The sequence below is a fragment of the Sorex fumeus genome, unplaced genomic scaffold (genome assembly GCF_029834395.1).
Source record: "Sorex fumeus unplaced genomic scaffold, SorFum_2.1 ptg000122l, whole genome shotgun sequence".
Lineage (NCBI taxonomy): Eukaryota > Metazoa > Chordata > Mammalia > Eulipotyphla > Soricidae > Sorex > Sorex fumeus.
The window spans coordinates 12,210,137-12,237,784 of record NW_026606179.1 but is presented as its reverse complement, the minus strand read 5'-3'; the positions used below and the strand labels follow the sequence as shown (position 1 = coordinate 12,237,784).

General features: G+C 43.7%; 1 protein-coding gene across 1 annotated transcript; it reads left to right on the top strand.

The window, feature by feature from the left end:
• Positions 1–4,764: 4,764 nt before the first annotated feature.
• On the top strand, positions 4,765–22,169 carry LOC130044349 (sulfotransferase 2A1-like). Its single transcript, XM_056137060.1, has 6 exons — positions 4,765–4,966; positions 8,618–8,826; positions 12,356–12,482; positions 17,900–17,994; positions 19,627–19,807; positions 21,818–22,169. Exons 1-6 carry the CDS (start codon positions 4,831–4,833, stop codon positions 21,928–21,930), a joined length of 861 nt encoding a protein of 286 aa, XP_055993035.1. The 5' UTR covers positions 4,765–4,830; the 3' UTR covers positions 21,931–22,169.
• The last annotated feature ends 5,479 nt before the right edge of the window (positions 22,170–27,648 follow it).

Genomic DNA, 27,648 nt, shown 5'->3' with positions numbered 1-27,648 from the left:
TGGGCGTTTTTTATAAGGAAGTGACTGTGGGATGTGGGTGTCACTTGTGAGTCTTCCAGCAGTACAGCAGGGTGGGGAAGGCTGCTTTTCCCTACTCCAAGAAGAACCCAGAGTTTTCAGGTCAGAAACGTATGTACTAGGAATTTTCATTAGCCTGGCATCTCTGCAGAGATGTGGTGTGAAGCAGTGAGGTTGGGTTGTTTGCGTGGCTCCAGCTCTGGGCAGTGGGTGCAGATGCTGGCACTTTGGCATGGAGAGGACTTGACCTGTCCTCCATCCTAAGGGACCCCCATAGTGTTCAGCCTAAAGATGCATATCCTAAGGGACCCCCACAGTATTCAGCCTAAAGATGCATATACCCCTGAGATTTATCTTAGGTTCCACCTCTTCTGGGGTTGTTCCTGAAGCTGTGTTGCTAGGCTGCCTTGTCTATCCAGATGCTATTTTTATGAGGGAAGGCAAACAAATGAGGAGTGAGGCTGAGGTCAGGGAAAGGGTATCACTGTTTTACTGACATCCCGATTTGCTCATTCTGATTTGCTCGAGTGGGCGCCAGTAACGTCCCCAGTCTACCCAGCCCTGACATTTTAGCACCCTCTCCTTCTCATTCTTCACAATGGTGCCCCACTGGAGGCCTTTCAGGGTCAGGGGAATGAGACCCATTCTTGTTACTGTTTTTGGCATATCAAATATGCCACAGGGAGCTTGCCAGGCTCTGCCATGCAGGCGGGATACTCTCGGTACCTTGCTGGCCTCTCTGAGAGGGACGGATTACATATATAAGAGAATACAAGCAAGTATGTTAAAACCAAACACATGTGTGCCGCTTTAGGTACATCAGTGGGCTAAGAGTCAATATCAGTGTCTCACCTCTAAGATCTTAATCCTTCACCTTCCTCTGGTGACAGCTAATTTACCCCCAAGATTACAGGAGAAGAGTACCAAAAACTGAGAAGTACAGAAGGAGTGCAGTTTTTTCTCCAAAGTTTTTTTTCCCTGTTACTTAGACTCTAGGTAGAATGTAGTTGCTTTGCACCTGCAAGAATAGCTGAAATCAGCCTGGCACCATCTGCCCATTACACAGATACAAGCATTTTCATTCCCATGACAGTCCTTCCTGTCAGCATCCCAAGACTCAGATAACTGATCAGGAAGGTTCTTGACATATTCTATTTCTCTTCAGACATCAACAGGATCTTTCTGGGTCCATAAACTTTTGAAAAAAAATACTGTCATTGACAGTGAGTTTGCATTTTAGGATACAGTCCTGCACACGGTTATGCCAAACATCATAAGGGCGTGTATCTCTATAAATTGAGCCAATATTGTTAGAATGATGCCTTGACTTCTCTGTCACATGCAAGGATGGAGTCAGTTCTGCAAGATTTCTTCAGGGAACCTTGATGAGTGGGTATCAGTGGACTGAGATTTTTAACCAGAGTTTGAAAAACACTGTCCAGTGGTTTTCTAAACTTTCTGTGGACAGGTTTGACGGTGGGGCGGGGGGGGCTTGTAATACTTTCCATACCCCAGGAGATGTTCAGGCTTGTGATGAATTAATAGGCTTCAAATATTTTAAAAAAACTTAAATTTAGGTGTTGTGGTTTGCAAAACCACAACACCCAAAAGAAGAGAGAGAACAGAGGGGAATGCCCTGCCACAGAGGCTTGGTGGGATGGGGGTGATGGGGGTGGGAGGGATACTGGGATCCGTGGTAGTGGGAAATGGGCACTGGTGAAGGGATGGGTATTTGATCATTGTATAATTGAAACCCAAGCACAAAATTTGTAAGTCTACAACTGTACCTCATGGTGTCTCACTAATAATAAATAAATCAATTAAATTGCATTACATTGACTTTAGCCCCAAATTTTCTCAAATGCTTGGATCATTAAAATGTATTTACTGATTATTAAAAAAGCTTAAATTTAAAAATCATGTATGAGTCTGAAGAATCCTTGGTCGAATGGTCTAGCTTTGATGTCCATTTTTATGTTTTGGTGGGGTGCTAGAGAAGGACTGCCTGCAATGCTCAGAGATCATTTCTGGCAGGGCTTAGGGTACCATATGGGATGTCGGGGATCAAATTAGGGTTGATCATATGCAAGCTCCTACCCGCTGTGGTGTAGATTTTTCCCTGCCTTGATATTGATTGGCATTGACCAATCCAGTGAACTTTGGAAAACCCTGCTCATGGTCTTCCACTTCCAAACTAAAGGACATGGGGCAGTTCCAAATTCTTTATTTAATTCAATATAATTGTTCTTGGGGACATTACGTCAGGATGAAAAAGAGCACATATTGAAATTCCACTGTCAGTCTTTCCTTACTCAATCCTGAGTTTAGGTCTCTCAAAAAATGTGTGTCTACAGTTCAAGGCTAGGATCTGATGATGAGGTGCTCTTGGGTGCTTTGGTAGAAGGGGTGACCCAGGCCACACTGGTGCTTCTCTGAGACCACTAGAACTGTACCTGGGATGCTCAGGAGGCCAGGTGAGGCTAGGATTTCAACTTAATTAGGCTCATTTTATTATACTATCTCCCATCCCCTGTTTTTATATTTTCTTCAGCGGTAGGGCGTTTGCCTTGCACGCAGCCAACATGGCCGACCCGAGTTCGATTCCTCTGCCCCTCTTGGAGAGCCCCGCAAGCTACCGAGAGTATCTCGCCCGCACGGCAGAGCCTGGCAAGTTCCTCGTGACGTATTTGATATGCCAAACACAGTAACAACAAGTCTCATGATGGAGACGTTACTGGGCCCGCTTGAGCAAATCGATGAACAATGGGAGGACCGTGACCGTGACTGTGATATTATAGTATATTTTAGTAAGAAGAACTTACATCAAAGTATACAAATCATGTTGTTTAATAAATGCTTATTAGAATAAAGTGTGGCAAGGAGATAAATCCAGGTAATATGCACCAATCACATGCTGAAGAGCATTTTGTCCTCTCAGAAATCCTATTTACATGCGCTCAACCAAACACTAACCAACTGCTGGTTTTGATGTTTTTCACAGAAGAGTCACAAAAAGTCTTTCAAGTATAGTAATAAAGTCATGATAATTTCTGGCACCAGAATAATATCACAGCAGGTAGGGCAGTTGCTTTGCATACTGTGACTCAGATTTAGTCTTTGGCATCCCATTAAGTTCCCAGTGCCCTGAGTTTAGAGCCAGGAGTAAGCCCCGAACACTGTTGGGTGTGGCCTCCGAACAGAAAGAAAAACAAAAGCAAACCATGATAATTTCTTATTTTCTTCTTGCCTGATTGCAACCTTTGCTGCCCTCATTGTAACTAAAGTAGATTTATTTTACTTAGAGGCTGATCTCGACCTTGGATTTCTAATTAAGAGACTGATTTCTCACTGATGTGCTTGATACTATTCCTCCGCTGTACCTTCAACTCTCATTCCATGTGTTCATGGAAGCTGCCAGGTATTGAGGGCACAGAATCTTCCCGGTAGTAACAAGAGTAATAAAAGGATGTGAAGGCAGGGAGGGTCAGGAGGGCAGGAACTTGAGTGCACTCAGGCCTTGCAGAGGTGAAGGTGGACTTGGTGGCTGAGAGGCTCCCCCCTGAGTCACGGCTGCTCTTCCAATCCCATCTCAGTCCCTTCTGGAAGAAGCTGAGTCAATTCCAAGGGAGAATTCCAGGTGTGTGTACATTTTTTGTGTACAGAAGCATTCAGGAAAATGGCCAGGGAACTATGATCAGATCTGCCCCAACACTCCCCTGCACTGAGCTTTGCTCTCTGGACCTAGTTGGCTCTCTGCAATTGGTCTCAGTGTTCCCTACCTCAATCTTGTTCCCCACCTTGCATCAGCAGGTGCCCAAATTACAGGTCCAAAAGCATATGAAGCCTAAAACATAAAAAAGTATTTTTCACAGTCACGATAATCTTCACAGATTATCGCCTCCTCCGTCTGCTCCTCCTGTGTCTCCTCTCCCCCTACTCCTCCTCTTTCTCCTCTGCCTCATCCTCCTTCTCTTCTATCTTTGCAGTTTTCTACATTGCCACTTTTTAAACATTTTTTCCTTTTTTTAATGAATCACTGTGAGATAAAGTTACAGATTTACAAACTTTCCTGATTATGTTTCAGTCATATGATGATTGAGTACATATCCCTCCACCAAAGACCATTCTCCACCATCAATTTTCCCTATATCCTTCCCACCTATTTTCCCACGCCTCTGTGGCAGGCACATTCCCATTTACTCTATCTTCTTTTGGGTGTTATGGTTTGCATTATAGGTATTAAGTGACCACCAAGTTTGGTCTATTGTCCACTTTCATCATGTATCTCCCATCCTGTGCATGCCCTCCAAACAACATTTATTTAGTGGTCCTTTCTCAATCCCAGCTGCCTTTTTCCCCAGGATGTGAGGCTGGTTTCCAAGCTGTGGAGCGATCCTTCTGGCCCTTATCTCTACTATCCGTGGGTGTTAGTCTCCCATTATATTCTTTACTTTATATTCCACAAATGAGTGGAGTCATTCTATGTCTGTCCTTCTCTCTCTCTCTCTCTCTCTCTCTCTGACTCATTTCACTTAGCATGCTACTTTCTATGTTGATCCACTTAATTACTTTGCCTCTAAAACCATTCTTTAAAAAAATTTTAAGCACCCCATACCCTACTCTCTCGGGATGTTATTGAATTGCAGTTTCCTTCTCAAGATTCATGCTCATATATCCACATAGTATCTCCAGACTGACCACAGTTGCATAATATCATGACCGTTGGACTTAGAGAGTGTTTGGACTTAATCACAAACAATCAAGTAAACTCCAACTGTGGATACCACATTCCTCCAAAGACAAGCAACCAGAATGTCTGGTGAAAATAAAAGGATTAATGGTGTGCTTTTTCCGACCGTGGTTTTCACACCTGCTTTCATGACAGAAGAGTGGCATAATTTTTTATTTACAGATGAAGATGTCTTGCTGCTAACCTACCCTAAATCAGGTAAGGCAGCTGGAGCGCTGCAGAGGATTGTGGCTCTGTCTGTGGGCATTAGGGAACGAAGAGAGACTTTCTACAGGCCAGACCATCAGTGTCCAGGGAACTGGACGTGGGCCTTTTACAGAGACATCCTAACAGGGTTAGGTAGGGCTATCTAGGACCTATCTAAGACCATGTCAAGTGTTTTAACTAAAGACAAGATGCAGAAATCCAGAGAGAGCTCATCAAAGACCTAGAGGGAGGTTGATTGTTGATTAGCTGGGACTGTAGTGGCATCACTACACACTATATAGAGTCCTGTGATCAGGTTGTGTCCTGTAAGTAGAGTTTCACTTCTCAATTGTGAGGTTTGAATTAAAGACAATTTAAAAAGAATAAAAGTACCTATAAATTGAGGTACTAAGAATGAATGTGATCAGCTAGCACCAACCTGCTCAGGAATTTTTCAATGATTCGGTAACACCATTATTAAATTAAAACAGTGAAAACCAATGGACTTTTATTGACCTTAGTTTGGGTAATTCCATTTGCCTTTGTGTTGTAACAAACCATAGGAAGTAAAATTGTCGTGCCTTCTAAGGGAGGAGGTTGAGATGGTGGGTGGGTTATCAGGGACATTGGTGGAGGGAAGGTCACACTGGAGGTAGGCATGGTGTTGGAACATTTAATGCCTGAAACAACTGTTATTATGAACAATATGGTAAATCATGATGTTTTCTATATAGATATATATATACTTTAAAAAATAATGCATGTAAAACTGTTTATTGAACAGGTTGTTTTCAGGAAAAGGTATTAATGTGAGCAATGGTCAGGAAATAAAGGGTTTGGAAGAGTGAGTTAGTTGAATGATGCGGGTGTTATTTCTTTGGTGGGAATCATAGCATTTCTAGGGATCTAGGAGACTCTCCCAGGTTTTCTGGGAACAGGGTGGTTTATGCAGTTATTTCACTCAGCCTTCAAGAATGTCTGACATTTGATCTAGCCCATTGTGCTGACACCCCTGTCCAGATGCTATTCATCATTTTATTTTATTTTTTTTCTATTTAAGATTTATATAGACACAGTGGTTCACATGGTTGTTCATAGTACTGTTGTTTCAGGCATTTGTGTTCCAAACCTATCCCATGACCATTGTGACCTTCCCTCTACCACAGTTCTTAGATTGCTCCCCCCTCCCACCGCACAAAGGCCACCCTTTAGCAGGCACAAAATAATTGATTTATATTTTTGCTGCAACCCAGTAGTAAAATGGAATTACCAAATAATGCTGCAGTAACAAAATTTGTGAAAATAGTTATGTCTTACAATGGGGTCAAAATGTTTGTCTGAGGGTTTACCAAGTTGTTTTCTCGATGGTTGAGCTTCTCTGTTATTGATTTTTTAAATTGAGCTTTGTTGACTTCTATGTTACATTCCTATTTAACTTGGTGTGTTCTAATGGGCTGTCAGTATTATAGAATTTGAAGGAGTTGCTCAGCCCCATATGTAACTGCACACTCCAGAAGTCCAGGATCTGTAGGACTGGATCGATTGGTTTCAGCAATTTGGCTTCGCTTGCATCTCTCCTGAGACTGTAAAGCTGGGTCTTGGTTATAAGAAAGTGACTGTGGGATGTGACTGCTACTTGTGAGACTTCCAGCAGTAAAGCAGGTGGGTGAGGCTGCTTTCCTCCACTCAAGAAGAACCCAGAGTTTTCAAAGGTACATAGGCCAAAAACCTGTGTACCTAGAATTTTCATTGACCTGGTATCTCTTCAGAGATAAGTTGTAAAGCCGTGAAGATGGGTTCTTTTCATGGTTCCAGCTCTGGGAGGTGGGTGCAGATGCTGGGGTTTCAATCAGGAAGGGACTTTTCCTGTTCCCCATCCTAAGGGAGCCCCATAATATTCAGGCTAAAGATGCGTGTACCCCTGAGATTTATCCTGGCTTGCATGTCTTCCGAGGTGTGTCCTGAAGCTGTGTTGCTAGGCTGCTATGTATATCCAGATGTTATTTATGAGGGAAGGCAAACAAATGAGGACTGAGGCTGAGTTCAGGGACGGGATAAGTGCATATAAATGACCACTAGCACAGAGGCAGAGATAAAGTCAAGATCAAATGCCTTAGTAATATGTAGATAAAAGGTAGCACCAACCTCTCAGGGCATATTCTTCATCCTTTTATGAAAAGTGAAATTCAAAAACAGTCCCAAGATTTTGTGTGCTCTCAACTGAGTATTGAGTCCAGATGACTGTAATGAGTCTAACGACAAGCCACACAAGGATAAACTATCGTTCTGGTCCATTTAGGCAGTGCACCTGCTGTTCTGCAGCTCATGAAAACAGAAAAAGATAGGTGGTGAATAGGGAGTAAAGGGAGGGAAAACTGAGAGTTTATATGGATTCAGTAGAAGGTCCTGCTTGAATGTTTATAACCAGGTAGGAAGTTCCTTCTTGTAAGTCAAGACTTTCTCACATAGAGAACTCCAAGCACGTCCCCAGTACTGTGACCATTGCTTGTTTCTTTGCATACTGAGGTACCAGAGGGTTTCAAGAGCAATAAATGTTTCTGTTTAGGGATACACTGAACCATTCCAAAAACAACACCAAATTTCCAACACCCCTGAACCACTGCTCACCCACTGGCTCCTTGGTAAAATCAAAACTGTGCCCGCTAAGGGGTAGCCTTCCAGGAGTCCCTCTATTTTATTTACTTGTTTTCTTGATTATCTATCGGCTATATCACCTGGTATCTGTTTTTTTTTTAATTATTTTAATTTTATTTTCATAAGGTTGTTCACATTACTTGACTACATTCAATATTTCAACACCAATCTCACCGCCACTGCACCTTCGCACCACCATTATTTTAAATTTTTTCACCACCATTCAAACCTGCCTGTGAGGGGCAGATTCTAAATAATTTATTTCCTATTGCTTATTATAAATATCATGAGGGGTAACTTGGCTGAGAAAGCGTCCATGTACTTCCGGAATTCTCATATATAAAATGGTTGGGGTCCAGAGGCATCTCTGTAGGGAGCTAATCCATTTTGAGATTCATTTGGGAGTCTCTAGATCAAGGCCCTTGATGCGTTGAGATTGCACCCAGCGCCAGATCATGGCGGGCATGATGTCTAGAACTCCAAGCGGGCAGGAAGACAGGAAGGGAGGGCCAATCTCTGTTTTATCATGTGACCTGGAGTCTTAGTCCCTGAACCCAAGCACCTGCATTTTTCTTCTGGAAGCTCATAGCCACCAGGGTTTCATTTGGAGCCAGCAGAGAGGGCACACCCACTCCATCTGAGGTGCCCTGGTGGAATTAACTCTGTACGGGGTCTGGAGAGAACTCTGGCGAGCTGTAATCTTCCGGAATTCAATGCTGTGTCTCTGTCACCTGGTATTTAATTTCTCCATTACACCCTCATGAGATGAGAACAATTGGACTGCATCTCTTCTACCAGATGACTAGGATTCCTCACTTATCTGTACAGTTCTCATCTTTTTCATTCACTTATATGTTTGCAGGCATTTGATTGTTTTCAGATCTTAATTTTTGTTGATAGAACTGCAGTGCACATGTGAAAACGGTGTGTTTTTGTTCCATATTTAATATAATGCAGTTTTAAAAGTCAAAGAAGATGTCTAATCATCATTTTCTGTTCTTTATTTAGGAACAAACTGGATGATGGAGATTCTTTCCCTGATTCGTTCCAAAGGTGATCCCAAGTGGATTCAATCTGTGCCGATCTGGGACCGTTCCCCCTGGATAGAGACAGACGAAGGGTTTAAGATATTAAAGGATCAGAAAGGTCCACGATTTATGTCTTCCCACCTTCCAATCCAATTTCTGCCCAAGTCATTCTCCAATGCCAAAGTGAAGGTGAGTGCACAATGGTCCTCATATATTTGATCAATTCTTTTTAAATGTCGCTATGCCCAGAGATTATCAGAGACTGTGGTGGAGATTCAGAGTTTCTTTCAAGGGCCTGGAATGGGGTCTATGATTCTGTGTTGGATGACGTTACTGTGCATTTCTGAGTGCAGTCTCTCAATTACTTCACAGGGTTTTTGGTAGCCAAGTTAAAATACAAAGAGTTCTTTTCTGTGCTATTCCACCCCACTCTTTTTAAGATGCTACTTAAATTAGGTCAGGTTGAAGCCCAAAGAGCTATCCATAGGAAACTGCTGGGAACATTCATAAATGAGCCGCAAGCCAGGGTGAGTGGTTGATACCCCTCCCTGAATTTTCTGCCCCTTTTTCTCTATTAATTGCCAATGTCTATTAAGTCCAACAGTCTAACACATCTCACATGGGAATGACAACTGACCCACAGACATCGGACAAAAAAATAACAAACTGTGTATCTGTAGACAAAAGTCAGTTTGAAATGGACAGTAGAGCCAAGTGAGGAAGAGTGAGTCCATGTAGATAGACAGGCATACCTCTGCCTTCTCATCTCTGGACCTCTTCTGTGTGTCCTGGACTCACAATTCCCTCATTTCCTCCTGAAATGAAACAATGGGGAAGTGAAGGGTGTTTTGTATTCTAAGATTTCTGATTTCTGTTTTCCTGGAAGCCCCTCTGTCTCCCAAACTCAGTTCAGGGGAAACTCTGAGTATCAATGTTGGCATTCAGTAACATAGAGATCCAGGACTGGGTATCTTTGAAACCTTGTTGGGATGAGATAATTCTTTTTTCCTTTTTTTCATTAGAGGGTTTCAGTCATACAATGTTGCAACTACCATCCATTCACCAGTGTACATTTTCCACCACCAATGTGCCCAGTTTCCCTCCCACCCACCCTAAGCCTGCCTCTATAGCAGGCAATTGTCTCTCTCCTATAGCAGGCAATTCTCTCTCTCTCTCTCCTCTCTCTCTCTCACAACATCTCCCTTTCTCCTTTTGAGCATTTTGGTTTGCTATACAGGTACTGAGAGGAAATGTGTTTGTTCAAGAAGTTCAGTATTTATTTGGAGAAGGTACAACTGGAGTGGAGTTTGTAAATGAGTGGCAGTTTTGGGTTGAACATAACTGCCAGGGCTTGTAGAATTACAGCAAAGTGGGAGGAGTTAGACCATAACAACTGCAAAAGAGCCTGGATATTTCAGTCATAAAGCCAGCATACCCAAAGTTCTAGCAGATTAATATCTTGGTAAGGTCTGTCCATTGATGTTGGAGTTTGGTCCAGGGGATGGTGGAGATTTTGGATTGTGGGAGCAAGTGGCTGCTAAAGGCGCTGGGAATGCACTGGGCTAACTCACTCCCCCCACCCCCCAGGTGCACTGGAGGATTCAGTCATGCACCTGTCTTAAAAATTTACTGAAGCTTTTTTAAAAATCTCTTTTGAGATTTATTTAGACAGTCTCTGGAGCAAGCTCCATAAATGAGCTTGTGTGGCAGCACCAGAGGTGGTTGGTGGGCATGTCTACCCCATACCTAAATTTTGGCAGCCTAATTTTTCAGAAAACTATATCCATAGTTGAAGGAGTCTAGGCAGAGGCATAGCACCAAATTTTGGGGTGTCAGGAAACCCAGGGACACCACTGGGCTGCTGATACTCTCGCCCAGCAGGTCCAGGTTGCCCCAACTGCTGCTCTGCAGCCTCTGGGCCCCAGGGGTGGTGACAGTAGCAACCCTGGCCAGAAACTCTGTGGGTTGGGCACTCTAGGAAGGCGGCCACAACCAGTCCAGCAGGACCTTCCCAGGGGGCATTTGCCCATATCCTGAGTCCAGTCTCCAGGCAGTTGGAGCTCAGGAAGATTTTCCTCCAAGATATGATACCGTCGGCCACTGCTGTGAGAGCTGATCTTGTGGAGGATGAAGGATCAGTGGCGGCAGAGATGCCCTGGCAGAAGCGAGTAGCTGGGGCCATCGAGCCTGCCCCCCATTGCGGGAACCTGGGGCGCCCCTCTGCTCAACGACCCATGCGCTACGGTGGTGCCAGGTTGGACATGAAGATCATTGTTTATTCACACAGAAGTTGTGTGGCTGCAGCGGTCTGCTGACATAGTGCACATGACTGCCAATCCTCCAACAGCGCTGGCACCTTTAGCCGCACTGAAGCCTTCTTCAGGGATCACATTCCTGGGCAGTGATCCATGGTGGGTGTCAGTCTGGTTGTGAAAGGCACTCTTTGAGGAAGAATACTTAAAGGACACTTACATTCTTTCAGGAAGATATTTTGTGACTGCACTGCCCGCTGTTCAGAGAGTTGAATGCTGTTGGCACTAGCCATCTCTGGCCTCTCATAGGTACGCTCCCACCATCTTCTCCCCACCATCCTCTCCCCACCATCCTGCTCTCCCCACACCTAGTTATTTTGTATTGATGGCGTTTTCTTGGATTATAGAAGAAGATAGATGAACATGTAAAATGAAAGACGACCAAACTAAAAAATAGCAAATGTTTTGTTTTGACAAGTATGAAGCATGACAGTATTAAGCTCTATGAAGCAAATCAAACAATAAAGACAAGTAACTTACAATAACTTTATTAATTTGTTGAAAAACTGAGAAAAAACACGGCTTGGAAGCCGGCCTCACATGCTGGGGGAAAAGGCAGTTCAGATAGAGAAGGGACCACCAAGTAACGGATACTCCAATGGGAGGTGTGCACTGAAAGTAGAGTATAGACCGAAGATGATGGCCACTTAACACCTGCACTGCATACCACAACACCCTAAAGGAGAGAGAGAGAGAGAGAGAGAGAGAGAGAGAGAGAGAGAGAGAGAGAGTAAAAAGGGAATCTTCCTGATACAGAGGCGGGGTGGGGGAAGGTAGGGATGTGGGAGGGATACTAGGAATATTGGTGGTGGAGAATGGGCACTAGTGGAGGGATGGGTACTCAAGCACTGTATGACTGAAACTGAAGCACAAAATTTTGTAAGTCTGTAACTGTATCCCATGATTATTCATTAAAAAATAAAAAATATTTAAAAAATAAAATTAAAAATGAGCAAAGAGGGCAGGAGCAATAGTGCAGAAGGAAGAGTGTGTGGTTGGTATGAGTGCAATCCAACTTCAGTTCCCAATGCCCAATACGGTCCCCTAAGCTCAACAGTAAGATTCCTGAAAGCAGAGCCAGGAGTATACCCTGAGTAACTGATGTGTGTCCCAAACAGTCCTCTCCCATACACCTCAAATGATCAATGAAAATAAAACTTTAGATAGATAAAATTAATATTAATAACATTGGTGATTAACTCAGTAGGGGTAGGTTTAGGTAATGGGAGGGATTGTTTGGTGTTGTGTGGAAGCTCGAGTTTGAGGGGAGACCACAAGGATGTCCTCTGTGGCACACTGGAAACACGGTCATGTTTTAAACTGATGCTCCTCAATATGAATGAATTTTCATAGGAAGGATAGAACATCATTCCAATGGTTGATTTTGTCCCCTTTTTCTATTGAAGGTGATTTATGTCATTAGAAATCCCAGAGATGTTATTGTGTCTGGACATTTGTTCTGGAAAGGCTTAAAATATGTTCAAGCAGCAGAATCAATGGAACAATATTTTGATTGGTTCCTCGAAGGAAATGGTGAGTGACTGTAAAATACAGTAGTTGGATAGAGGATGTCAGAGTCCTTTATGAGAACTCATGTTACACCCAGATGGTAACTCAATGTCTTCCCAACAAATGAGCACCCGGTTCGTCAGTATGAAGCCCAACTTTTCTAGGTCCCAATTTTTTGCTAGAGTGCAGCCTCACAAACCTCCAGAATCAGGACCTATTGGACACCATGGAGTATTGGTCCTCCATTCCTTGTTCCCCTGGGGGTAGAGCCTGGGGGTCAGCTTTTCATCCAATACCTGGATGAAAGAACCCGACTTCCCCTGACATCTTGGGCTATATCTTTGCAAGCTCCCATAATCTCTTGTCCCATATGGAGGATTTTTCATGGTTTGAAGTCTTATATTCATATTTGACCCATTTTGGTGCTAGAGAAGCCACAGAGTGATGAGGCGCTTCCCTCACACTTAACAGACCTCTGTTTTATTCCTGGTACCCCATATAGCTCACTGAGCTTTCTGGGAATATATACTGAGCACCGAAACAGGACTAAGCCCTGTACACCCCAGACATCAATCAAAACTCAAATTTTGGACCAACTTTGACCCAAAAATTGTGAGTGTAAGATAAACATTGGGTTCATACTTTTTCATCCTGAAACCCACTTTTTGCGGCACTTTTTATACTGATCGAACGATCATCTGAGCCAGTATTGTACTCTTGCTGCTCTTGTTTGTGATGTGTGATGTGTGATGTGTGAACTCTAAAGGCTGATGACTGGATGATGTCTGCATTCTCTTGAGCCCACCAGATGAGATGCCTGTTTGAGGCCAGAACTATATCATATTGATGAAATATCTTTGTGATCAGTCTAAACTCAGGGTACAAGAAGCCTCTAGCTTTTTTCCTCTTTTTATTGAGAGACCAGGTTACTTAGAGCCCTTTTTACTTTACAGATTATAGAAACACATTTCTATGTCCGCAGAAATGTCATGGAATTTTGAAAAGAATTGCGCTGATTCTCTAGATCCCTCTGTACTCTGCACACATTCACCACAGCAATGTTCCCGAAGATCCAAGAACACAGGTGTCTTTTCATTGATTTTTGTTTCCTTCACACCCTTCCATCAGTGTCTTGTCTTAACTGCACATGTCTTTGACATACCCTTATTCTCTGGGTATTCCTGAAATGGGATTGATTTCTTCTTTTCGCTCTAACACAATTCATTGCTTCGATATAGAAACTCGCTGTCCTCTGCATTTACTGACAGAACATTAGAATTGATGTTACTGGTCAGTGATTCTCATGCCTACCTGTCCTCGTATTATTAGCCTAACTTTACACCCCATGTTAGTCAAATTATCGCTGTCCTTACTACTTTTCTACCTGCTTATTTTTGAGGTGCTAGGAATGTCAATTCGAAACAAGAACCACATCCCTGCTCCTAGTTTTGTCATCTTGCTACCTGTCTGGGATAGCTGAAATAGGATCCAATATTTCTGGTGTTAATACGAGCTGCTTATTCATTTTCTTATCAATGATGTAGCTTTTGACTCTATTGGAAACTACAATTGGTGCAAGTATGACAAACAATCATGTTCTCTTCTCCTCTTTGTTTCATATCTTAAATCAGAATTCTCCTTTCCAATCAACAGTCCATTTTTAATAAATCACAAAAGACGTAGGCTAGTATTTGAAAGCCATCTCTTCTGAGATTGATGAGAGACACCTGCCCAGAAATCTATACTTATCAACACATTATGGATCAACAAATGTCCCCATGCCTGCTAGCTTGCCTCATATGACCTCTAAACTATGCTCCTCATTCCTATTTACAGAGCGATGATAGGAGTTAATTATAAACGAACATAGTCATTCACACTGATGATACACGTTAACTATAAATGAATGTAGGCATTCACAACAATGATACAAGTTAATCACAAATGAGTCCAGTAAGAGATAACAACCCACCTAGACAACCAAGTAGAACAACTATAAATAGATACGCATTAAAGGAATGTGATGTGGGTCTGTCTTGGTTTTAAAAGGACACAGATCTGTGCTCAAATTCATTGTGGTGATAGGTGGGAAGTGAAGGAAGAAAAATGATGCAGGTAAGGAATTGAGGTGAAGGAACTAATGCAGGCACAAGATATCCTATTTCAAGACAGACTTTGAATGGCAAAGCTGCAGGGGGACAGGCCCGAGGATGGAAAGTACTTGTCTGTGCCTTTCTGATAACATTTTGCAACAATCATGTTTAGTTGTGTCACTTCCCAGGGCCAGGTCAGAGATCTTTTAATGTCAAAAGATTATACTATTCGGCATTCAGCCGAATAGAAGGACTACATGGAGGGCGGGATCCACAGATCCCGAAGGAAAAAAAAAAAACAGGTTCCAAAAAGAGCCGAGATCATCGGGAAGTCCCAGATGGGGTAGGTACCGCATCCTGCCTCCCCCAGATGGAACCCCGGTGACCAGAAGCCTCTACGAGCACAGCTCGAGTATGCAGGAACTAGGACTTTTCCTCAAAACCGCCATCTATATACGTCTCTCTATATACAAAGTGATCCATGGGAAGTAAACCACCCAACGTTTCTCTCTGAAAATCATAGTTAAGTTTGGAGCACGGCCACAGCCCCAGAAACACAAGGACTTAATGCAGAACCCAGCAGCTTGGAGCAGAAAAGTGAAAGGACTATGCGTTAATCCAGGCCATCAAGTCTGCCAGAGGGGAAAGGGTGTTGCCCCATTTGCCCTCTCTTCTCTGGAAAGAAGGATGGCGGCTGCATGGGAGCCTTGTGGACAGCAGGTATGAGCCGGGGGAGTGGGGGCGACTAAAACCTCATGGGAAGGGGGGCGTTCCGGTCCGTCCTTCACGCCCTACCGAGGTCACCAGTTGCCCCCCGCGAGCGGCTCTCCAGCACGGCCACGGCCCCAGAAAGACAAGGACTTAATGAAGAACCCGGCAGCTTGGAGCAGAAAAGTGAACGGACAATGCGTTAATCCAGGCCATCAGGTCTGTCCGGAGGGGAAAGGGTGTTGCCCCAGTCGCCTTCTCCTCTCTGGAAAGAAAGATGGCGGCCACATGGGAGCTTTGTGGACAGCAGATACAAGCCGGGGGAGTGGGGGCGACTAAAACCTCATGGGAAGGGGGGCGTTTCGGTCCGCCCTTCACGCCCTACCGAGGTCACCAGTTGCCCCCCATGAGCGGCTCTCCAGCACGGCCACAGCCCCAGAAGCACAAGGACTTAATGCAGAACCCAGCAGCTTGGAGCAGAAAAGTGAAAGGTCTATGCGTTAATCCAGGCCATCATGTCTGCCCGGAGGGGAAAGGGTGTTGGTCCCTTCCGCCCTCCTCCCTCTGGAAAGAAAGATAGCAGCCACATGGGAGCCTTGTGGACAGCAGGTATGAGCCGGGGGTGTGGGGGCGACTAAAACCTCATGGGAAGGGGGGTGTTCCGGTCCGTCCTTCACGCCCTACCGAGGTCACCAGTTGCCCCCCGCGAGCGGCTCTCCAGCACGGCCACGGCCCCAGAAGCACAAGGACTTAATACAGAACCCGGCAGCTTGGAGCAGAAAAGTGAACGGACTATGCGTTAATCCAGGCCATCAGGTCTGTCCGGAGGGGAAAGGGTGTTGCCCCAGTCGCCTTCTCCTCTCTGGAAAGAAAGATGGCGGCCGCATGGGAGCCTTGTGGACAGCAGGTATGAGCCGGGGGAGTGGGGGCGACTAAAACCTCATGGGAAGGGGGGCGTTTCGGTCCGCCTTTCACGCCCTACCGAGGCCACCAGTTGCCCCCCACTAGCGGCTCTCCAGCACGGCCACGACTCCAGAGCACAGAAACCAATTTCTTAACTATCTGACTTTCAGTAGAAATACTTCCAGGGTCAATAAGTAAAATAGCAGAAATCCAAAACCAACATTTAATTCTTGAACCCAGCTGTAGAAAGCAAATCACTTCACAATGCTTTTTCAGCATGTCTGATTTGGAGGGGGGGGTAAACTCTAAATAATAGTGGTGAATCTTTTATTGAAACAATGAATCTAATCAAAGCAGACAGAGTGTTAACTAGAATTCATCTGCCCCACAGGGACTGGGAGGGGTGGGGAGTGGGGTTTTATTGGGGTTCTTCATGGTAAAAAATAAGTATTGGTAAAGGGAAATGTGTTTGATATTTGCATGACTGAGACCTAAACCTGAAAGCTTTGTAACCTTTCCCACGGTGATTCAATAAATAAATAAATAAATAAAGATTATATTATTCATTAGGAACTTTCCACAATTACATGCATTTTGTTCTTGGCATATGAGGAATTTCTTCTATGTCTGCTCCATTTTTCCTCTAAACACAATTTTCATTCTCCTCTATATCCTCAATTCTATTATTTCTTCTCTATTCCCTCTTTGTATGTTTTGGGAAGGGTTTTTGAAAGGGCCAAACTTCCACTCACGTTCATACTAGCTTTCTGAAAATGTCATGGTCTCTGAAAGAGCGAGAAATTCTGTTTGTATTTCACCTGAAAAATGAGCCTTTGTTTAGGCTTTCTTCTAAAAAGTACAACTGGAGTGAGCAGAATGCGCAGGCACAGTGATTCCCATCAGCATTCATCAAACAGAAGAGCTCAGATATGCTCTATACCCGCAGAACCCAGTGCAGTCAGGGCTGGAGTAGAGACAACACATTGAAGTAGAAACTGGCCTTGCTCACAGCCAACTCTGATGTGATCCAAAGTCCTCCATGGCTCCTCATGCCTTGAGCGCAGATCCAGAGTTAATCCCTAAGCACTGCAGAGTGTGACCCCCCGCCACCAACATACACACACAACCCAAAAAAGAAAGTACACCACATTCGAGGTAACCACTAGAGTTACTTTTCCAAAATCACATGATATACAAGAAAAGTCGTTCCCCCAAGGAAACATGTCTGAGAAAGTCCTGAATCAAAGAACCTGAAAACCCACCACTATCACATAGACACATTAGACAATTCCCCGGGAAACAATAGTTGAACATAGGAGAGAGCTCTCAGAACAGAATAGGGGAGATAGGCAGAAAGAGACCGCGAGATAGAGACAGAGAGGGACAGAGAGACATAGACAGAGATCATTTCCTAAGAGAAAATAATTATCAAAGCAACTGTCAAAGCCATAAGAGAGACAATATATTCAAGATCCACTACTGTGTCTCTCCATCCGTGGTTGGGTCACTGGGCAGGAACTTCGTAGAGGCTCAAAAAGCTGTTGCAGAGTTGACTCGGGCAGGAGATCCCCAGGATGTTGGAGCACTATGGGCCCACTTCCTCCCATTCAATCAGTGACTCCTAGGAAAGGCCCCAGTATGAAGAGGCACGAGCAATGTTGCTTGAGTTTTGATAATCAAGGATCCTAAGCAGCATGATGTGAGACCCTCTTCTTTCTCTGCTTCCTCACTCTGCAGTGCCCTACGGATCGTGGTTCGACCATATTCATGGCTGGATGCCCATGAGAGATCGGGATAACTTCCTGCTGCTGAGTTATGAAGAGCTGAAAAGGGTAACTCTGATTCTTGTGGTCGAACCCCCAAACTATCTGCATCTTATTACCTGTGCATCCTCCTCTGTGTCTCAAACCAACATCTCTGCAGATATATGGTAGGTCCCCAGGGAGAGGACAGCTTGTCCCAGGGGTGCCCCCTTTTGGAAGAGCACTCCCCCAGACTCCTTACTCTTTACCATGGTTCTTTGCTCCCTTTAACAACATTGAAAGAGTGACAGTCTGCGCAGAGTCAGATGATGCATGAGAGTCACATAGGTACTAGGTCCTCCACTGGGGGTGCTGCTCATGGGGGTGGGAATGATGGGCTGTGGAAGCAACTTGAGCTGCCCAGATGTATCTGGAGTTATTTCCTATTACCCAAAATACCTCCCTAACACGAGAGTTTCCTTCTGACACCCACTCCCTTTCATCCTCTGAAGAAGTTTCCAGTCACCAAAACAACTTTCCTGACATCGTTTCTCATGTCAGAAGTTATCTTGTGAAATATAATCACGACTCATGAAAAAAACAAAAGAAAAGAAAGATGGCGGCCACACGGGAGCATTGTGGACAGCAGGTTTGAGCCGGGGGCGGGGGGCAGCAGGGGCCTCATGGGAAGGGGGGCGTTCTGGGCCGTCCTTCACGCCCGACCGAGGTCACCAGCTGCCCCCCACGAGCGGCTCTCTGGCACGGCCACGACTCCAGAGCACAGAAACCAATCTCTTAACTATCTAACTTTTAATAGAAATACTTCCAGGGTTAATAAGTGAAACAGCAGAAATCCAAAACCATCATTTTATTCTTAAACCAAGCTGTAGAAAGCAAATCATTTCACAACACTGTTTCAGCATATCTGATTGGGGGGGGGTCGTAAACTCTAAACAATAATTGTGCATCTTCTATCGAAACAATGTATCTAGTCAAAGTAGATAGAGTATTAACTAGAACTCATCTGCCTCACAGGAATTGGGAGGGGTGGGAGGTGGGGTTCTATTGGGGTTCACGGTTAAAAATAAGTAGTGGTAAAGGGAAATGTGTTTGATACTTACATGACTGAGACCTAAACCCGAAAGCTCTGTAACTTTTCCCACAGTGATTCAATAAAGAAATAAACTATTAAAAAAAAAAAGAAAAAAAACAAAGTAGAAAGTTTCTTGGTTCTGAAAGGACTAAGGTTCATGAGTCACAGCAAAGAGAAACATCCGTTTTCTCATCACCTCCCGCTGGTGCTTCGTGTAACCAGTGAAATGAGTAACGCTGTGTGCAGGATGACACTGTGCACGTGTATGCACCTCAGTTGGAGTGTTTCTGACACCCTTTAAGGAGCCACGAGAGCTGGAGTCCATCCCTTTCACCGTGTCATCTTCTCCCTGGACCTGTCTTGAGTGACTCTGACCACAGGTGTCTGAAGTCTTTTCAGCATCTTGTGTTCTGGACTCTGCAAGGGCTCAGCTACCTCTCAGAGAACAAGGCGGACCTTCCTTCTTAACACTTCCTGTGTTTCTTCTGACTTTTTCCAGCCTATCCAGCTGGGCGCTCAAATTTCCAAATGCTCTTCTGCTCCTAATCCCCATATCCCTTTGGGGCACTTCCCTCTCATCTCCTCTCTGGTATCTTTCAAATCATTGCTCTTATCTGGTCTTCTTCAAGGACACAAGAAGCAGTGTGCAGAAGATCTGTCGATTTCTGGGCATGGAATTAGGACCAGAAGCCCTGGATTCAGTCCTCGAGAATTCTACCTTCCAGGCTATGAAAGGAAATAAGATGTCCAATTATTCTCTGGTGGATGGTGTTGTTATTGATCTAAAGACATCAACCATGATGAGAAAAGGTAAAGGAAAATGCTATGTGTATGGCAGGACAACAGGGTAGAGAGCAAAAGAGTTTGAGTTCATGCATGGACATTGTCCATCACTCATTGCCCTTCTCGCTGACCTGAGTGAAAATCTCTCATAGTTATGACATGGGCTACAGGCACTGGCAGATGCTGATTCCCTCTTTGGGATCATCTGAGTTCTGTGAGGTCAGTAGATCGATCTCTCTTCTCAGAAATTGCCATGCAGATATTCAGCTTACAAAGGGGTCCTCACAAATTCCTTACCACTATCAAACAGAGCAGGCTCAATGACTTGGGAAAGATATTCAAATTGGGCATGGTCTTGTCACTGTCCTGAACAAGGAAATGTCTAAAGTAGAGAAGTAGAGTTTTTGTGTTTGGGGAAGACAGGTCAGGTTTTTTTTTTTTAATTTTCATTAGTGAGACATCATGAGGTACAGTTGTAGACTTACAAATTTTTGTGCTTGGGTTTCAATTATACAATGATCAAATACCCATCCCTCCACCTGTGCCCATTTCCCACCACCACGGATCCCAGTATCCCTCCCACCCCCATACCCCAATCCCACCCTGCCTCTGTGGCAGGGCAATCCCTTTTGTTCTCTCTCTCCTATTGGGTGTTGTGGTTTGCAAAAGAGGAAATGGGTGGCAATCATGTGTGGTCTACAGCCTACTGTCAGGTTTTTTCACTCTGCAAAAAGGCTGTCTTGCCACAAGATTGTGTTAGACCTATGTAATAAATTCCAATGAATTCTCCACCCTTGGGCTCAAGATGAAGGGTTTCTCAGGAGAATTCCAACTTTAAGGATGTGTGGCTAGAAGAAGGAAGAAATTATTTTCATACTCAGCCAAGCCGGGCTATCATGCAGGGCTGTGGAGTTAGGTGGCGGCCTAAAGGTTGGGGTATCAGGATAAATAGGCTTTCCTTGATGGTTAAAATCTAGGAGAATTTGATATGTGACTCTTTTGGGGGGGGAGGAGATGGTGTTATCCATGCCTGTGTTGCTCAGTATATACTCCTGGCTCTGCACTCAGGAATTACTCCTGGTGGTTCTGGAGGGACCCTGTGGGATGCCAGGAATAGAAACTGGTAAGGCTATGTGCAAGGCAAAGGAGTAACCCCTGTACTATGGCTCTGGTCCCTGCTCAGGGACTCAGTCAACTACTGTTTTTCTGCAACTGTGACTTGATCCTGATTCTTCACTTGGAAAATAGACTTGTGTTCCACATATGGAAACAGATAACTCAATTAAGAGAACTACTTGTGGAAAGTGATGCTTTCGAGGGTGGAAAAATTTTTGCAGCTGGGTGAGAAGGACAAGAATTTTGTGGAGAGCAGGAGGAGTCATGTTCCAGGCTAATTTCAGTTTTTGAAGGGTCACTGACTCCCCCTCCCTCTTCAGGACTTCAGAACTGGATTCAGAGATAAAGTCTGTAAGGGGTCATTATCACAATCATAGACTGCTATGATTTGTATCCTTATAAGCAGATATTGGACAAAAGTGTGTCTGGGTAATTACGGGAAGGGAGCACCTCCTATCATGGAGAGAGATATCCCTCCAACCCCCAGGTGTTCTGACATAGAAAACCTGACCTGTGATCTCCAGGCTGAGATTAGTCTGAAGAAAATTAGGGACTGGAGAGAAAACACAAGATGGAAGACACGTGCATAGCATGCAGCCTAGGATTGATGCAGCAACACCTACAGTACCCTGAGCTGAGTCAGGAGTGATTACTGAGCAAAGACCCCGCAGCAAACCCTGACACTGCCAGTTGAAGCCCATAAACAAACAAAAAAATGAGAAATGGTTCTCTCACATTCCCTGCCAGTGACACTCAGTAAAGTGGAGAAACCTAGTAGAGCATGAACTTGTTTGCTCTTAGTTTTCCTTTTATGAATCAGTACTTGACAGAGATAAGTTTTGTACCCAAGCGAGGAGGAGACGTCTTGGTGTCAGCAGAGCTGACATCATCTAATCAGAATCTCTCTTTTATGTTTGTCAGGTGTTTCTGGAGACTGGAAAAATCACCTCACAGTGGCACAAGCAGAAACCTTTGATGAAATATACCAGGAGAAGATGAAAGATCTTCCTCCAGAGCTGTTCCCATGGGACTGATGTTGTAGAATGTTCTGGATCTCATACAGTGTTGATCATTGTTCTGTACTTGCAGAAGTGCATGCCTGGGGCTGATTGTTTATGATCATTAATTTCTCCCTGGTACCCTGATTAGCCAGTCATTGCATCTTGGTGACTTTTTTCCCATTGATCTGTGTACTGCTCTTCATATAATGCAACCCACTTTGGAAAAATAAATATGAATGAATAAAAATAAATGGATAAAAATATTACATTTAATGGTGTTAATATTATTTTAATTCAATATTATCCTGCATATGTGCATAAAGAGAAAATTCCAAGAACCGTGTTTCCCACATAAATTATTATCTCCAGTCCAGTGTGCCTTACTCTTCACTTTGGTCTAACCATGACAGAGAATTTTGATGGGAGCACATGAATCTATCCCGCCAGTCTCACATTTACCAAATTTTAGAATATATACATGTTTGCTCCCCATTAAAATACAATCTTCTGCTCATAGACATTTTGATATAGTCATGACCAAATGGGTGACTCTGCATTGATTTGTGAGTCTGGGTGTGAAATTTGTTAAGCATTGTTGATATGGTAGCTGACAGGGGGATTTCTGAGTCTAAGAATACCTATCAATGAGTGTGTGTGTGTGTGTGTGTGTGTGTGTGTGTGTGTTTTGCGGGTGTGATTAAATTTTACTTTACTCTGATGTACTCTGGCAACCTTGTGAAAATACCCTTTTAATTTTACTCTTTCTTTTGAGGTACATGGCTGGCAGTGCTCAGGATCTCTTCCTTCCTCTGTGATCAGGAGTGACTTCTGGTGGTGCTCAGGGGATCGATGCTGCTGTAGATTTGAAAGTGGCAGCCACATACCTAGCAAGAACCTCCTCAACCTGGATACTGGCAACACTGGGAAAGCTCTTACTCACAAGCCCCAAACACAACTCCCTAAACCGCACACCCTTGATTTAGTCTCATTTTGATTAAACTCTTTGACAAAACTGACAGGAAGAATTTTCTCTGTTGTCTGCCTTAATCTATGAACCCAGCTTGCCTTTCACTGCTCCCCAAATTGATGTGCTTTGCCTTTTCATTGTCTCTGTGTGTTCAGGTTGAGAGAAAAAGGGCCACGAGAGAGAAGAGCATAATTTTATTCTCTCAGTTTAGGAATAATTTTCCTTTCCAAATGATCACTTACGTGTGACTTGTGACAGTGAAATCAAATCAAATATTTAGAAATGAAAGTCATATACAACATCACAGAAAGTGGATAGGCGGTAGATGCATAAAGACTATGGGATCTACCCAAATCCACTACAAAGTGCCCATTCTGGCTGCACTCCTGGGATCCTGTTTCCCAATGTCTCATGCTACGTGGGTTAGTTGCCCAGACTGAATCCTGCACTTCTCACAAAATATTTAATCAAATTGTATTATTCATCTGGGACTTTTAATCATTTACAGAGCACTTCTATTGCACATTTGAAGTGCTGGTTTTGATTCACGTTCATCTTAAACACAAAGCAAAGTAAAAGTGCTTCATTACTAGGCCAGAAAGATAGCACTCACCTTGCATGTTGAAGAGCCTAGTAGATCCCAGGCACAAGATATGGTCCCTGGAGCAAGGCCCGAGGTCACTCCTGGGCACAGAGTCAGGAGTATTCCTTGCCCTCCACCAGGTGTGGCCCCAATGTCTCCCTCAAAGCAAAGAAATAAAAATTTCAATGGGTAGGTATCACTGTCACTGTTCTCCTGTTGTTCATCGATTTGCTCGAGTGGGCACCAGTAACGTCTCCATTGTGAGACTTGTTACTGTTTTTGGCATATAGAGTATGCCACGGGGAGCTTGCCAGGCTCTGTCATGCGGGCGGGATACTCTCGGTAGCTTGCCAGGCTCTCCAACAGGAATGAAGGAATCTAAACCGGGTCAGCCACGTGCAAGGCAAATGCCTTACCCACTGTGCTATCGCTCCAGTGCATGGATAGGTATAAAAACATTTAAAAATAATTTAAAAACATTTAAAAATAATGGGGCTGATGTAGGAGTACATAGCTTAGGGCACTTGCATTGCAAGTCATTGACTTGCATTCTATCTCTGGTATAGCTTATATCACTGTGAGACATCCAGGATACCCCAGAAGGGGGCAGGTAGACCCAGAACCTACTCATGCAGAGCTCTGACAGCCAAAAACCTTCACACTCCAATCCCGCCAACCTCATGGCAAGACTCCACAGGCTCCTGATGAGACTCCTCCAGAAATGAATATGTTGAAAAGCTCAAGTATACGGGTTTTGTTACAAAATCTCCAAGCTCTCATGGAGTCAGGGACGAGGTACCTTCCCCCATCTCCCTGTTCTTCTGAAGCCTGGCAATCACACCCATGAACTGCTTCTGGCACCAAATAAGCTCATTAACTGACATGATCCAGAGACTCATATAATTCTCAAAAGAGAAACAAGTTCCAGAAATTGTTCCAAACCCTGCTCCAGGCTGAGGGTCCACCCAATGTCACAATCCAATCAAAATATAAATCCTGTTGTATCATCCTATTCAAAAAATTTTAATTCCTGGACAGCACTATATCAACTCAAACTTTACGTACAGATAAATAGGAGTATCACACCGCATAAGGATGGGATGTAAAGTAGAAGGTAACCAATCTCAATTAACAAGATATAAACACAAAAGGTTTAACTTGTAACAACATATTAGTAATCTCATACAAGTGCTTAAGGGCTCCATGGTGAGATACAACAGTTTTCACATACTTTTTAAAAATTTTTATTAGTGGAACACCATGAGGTACAGTTGTAGACTTATAAATTTTTGTGCTTGGGTTTCAGTTATACAATGATCAAGTACCCATCCCTCCACCAGTGCCCATTCTCCACCACCACTAATCCCAGTATCCCTCCCACCCCCCATCTCCCCCATTTCACCCTGCCTCTGTGGCAGGGCATTCCCTTTTGTTCTCTCTCTACTTTTGGGTGCTGTGGTTTGCAAAAGAGACATTGAGTGGTAATCATGTTTGGTCTATAGTCTATTTTCAGCATGCATCTGTCTTCCTGGGAGGATCCTCCAAACACCCTTTACTTGTTGCTCCCCTCTCTATCTGAGCTGCCTTCTCCCCCAGCATGTAAATCTGGCCTCCAAACCATGGAGTGAACCTCCTGGTACTTATCTTGGCTATTCTTGGGTGTTAGTCTCCCATTTTCTTACTTTATATTCCCCAGATGAATGCAATCTTTCTATGACTGTTTCTCTCTTTCTGACTCATTTCACTTAGCATGATACTTTCCATGCAGTACCACTTGTATGTAAATTTCATGACTTCATCTTTTCTAACAGCTGCATTCTAACAGCTCCATTGTGTAGATGTACCAAAGTTTCTTTAACCAGTCATCTGTTCTCGGGCACTAGGGTTTTTTCCAGATTTTGGCAATTGTGAATAGTGCAGCAATGAACATAGAAGTGCAGATGTCATTTCGGCTGTACTTTTTTGCCTCTCCAGGATATATTCCCAGGAGTGGCATTGCTGGGTCAATTTCTAATTTTTTGAGAATCGTCCATACTGTTTTCCAAAAGGGCCGAAACAGTAGGCATTCCAACCAGCAGTGAAGGAGAGTTCCTTTCTTGTCACATCCACGCCAACACTGGTTGCTTTAGTTCTTTTGGATGTGGGCCAATCTCTGTGGTATGAGATGATATCTCATTGTTGTTTTGATCTGCATCTCCCTGGTGATTAGTGATGTAGAGCATTTTCTCATGTGCCTTTTAGCCATTTGGATTTCTTCTTTGGGAAAGTTTCTGTTCATTTCATCACCCCATTTTTTGATGGGGTTAGATGTTTTCTTCTTGTAGAGTTCAACCAGTGCTTTGTTTGTTCTTGATATCAGCCCTTTATCATATGGGTATTGGGTAAATATCCTTTCCCATTCTGTATATTGTCTTTGTATTCTGGTTATTGTAGCTTTTGAGGTGCAGAAGCTTCTTAATTTACGATAGTCCCATTTGTTTATCTGTTTCCACTTGGTTGGTCAGTGGAGTGTCGTCTTTGAAGACACTGTTAGCCTCAATATCGTGGAGGGTTTTGCAGACCTTGTCTTCAGTGTACCTTATTGAGTTTGGCCTGATGTTGAAATCTTTAAACCATTTTGATCTGACTTTTGTGCATAGTGGTAGGTCGAGGTCTAATCCCATTTTTTTGCATGTGGTTGTCCAGTTATGCCAGCACCATTTGTTGAAGAGGCTTTCCTTGTTCCACTTCACATTTCTTGCTCCCTTATCAAAGATTAGATGCTCATACATTTGGAGTTGTGTATACGGGTATTCCACCCTGTTCCATTGGTCTGCAGCCCTGCCTTTGTTCCAGTACCATGCTGTTTTAATTACCACTTTGTAGTAGAGTTTGAGGCTAGGGAGGGTGATGCCTCCCCCATGTCTTTTTCCCAAGAATTGCTTTAGCTATCCGTGGGCGTTTGTTGTTCCATATGAATTTCAGGAGTGCTTGATCTATCTCTTTGAAGAATTTCATGGGTATCCTTATAGAGATCGCATTGAATCTGTATAATGCTTTCAGGAGTATTGCCATTTTGACGATGTTGATTCTTCTTATCCATGAGCAGGGAATATGTTTCCATTTCCTCGTGTCCTCTTTGAGTAGCGTTTGGAGTAGCGTTTTGCAGTTTTCATTGTAGAGATCCTTTACCTCTTTAGTTAGGCTGACACATACTTTCTTCTATGAAAATGTTTTTTGATAATTTTTTGTGAATTATGTCACTGTCACTGTCCTCCCATTGTTCATCGTTTTTCTAGAGCAGGCACAGTAACGTCTCCATTGTGACACTTGTTACCGTGTTTGGCATATCAAATATGTCACAGATAGCTTGCCAGTCTTTGCCATGCAGGTGAGATACTCTCGATAGCTTGCTGGGCTCTCCAAGAGGGGCGAAGGAATCGAACTCGGGTAGGCCATGTTGGCTGCGTGCAAGGCAAATGCCCTACCTGCTGTGCTATCGCTCCAGCCCATGAATTATGTATAACAAGATATTTATAATTATGTATAATTTATAAAATAAATTATTCAGGGTCCTCTATAGTGACAAGCTTGAGGTGTGTTTGAGAAAATTGGAAATAATGGTGGTAGGAAGGTGCAATGTGATGCGATTGGTGTTGAAATATTGAATGTAACAAATCATCATAAACAAATTTATTAAAAATAAAATTTAAAAAATTATATTGCTCAAAGCCTGGTAAAATATGTATTTCCCTTCTCCCGTGCCCTGAACATATCGCCACTTTAAGGAAGTCAACCAAGAAGGCATGTACAGGGTCAACCTTTGACAATGCAGCTGCCTTTGGCTTCCTGGTTCTCCGGCCTCTCCTTCATTCCGGGAACAAATCTATGAACTGATTCATGCCTGCAAAATCAGTGACTCAGGAAAAATCCAACCCTTTGGATAATCCATGTAATGAAAGTGCTCAGCAACACAAATTGATTTCTTAACCTATATCATCAATTCAACACTCCCATTTGCCTCCCTGCTCCACGGACATTCCCAAGAAGCTGTCAGGTACGGCACCACTATCCCTTCTGAACACCCCGTCTCATCTGGGAAATATTCTAGGGAAATAGAAGAGGGTTCAATATCACAGTGTCCAACTCCCAAGGACCATAATCCTTCTCCTTCTTCCTGGGACAGCTGGTTTGTCCTCAAGAATTAGCAGGAGAATTTACT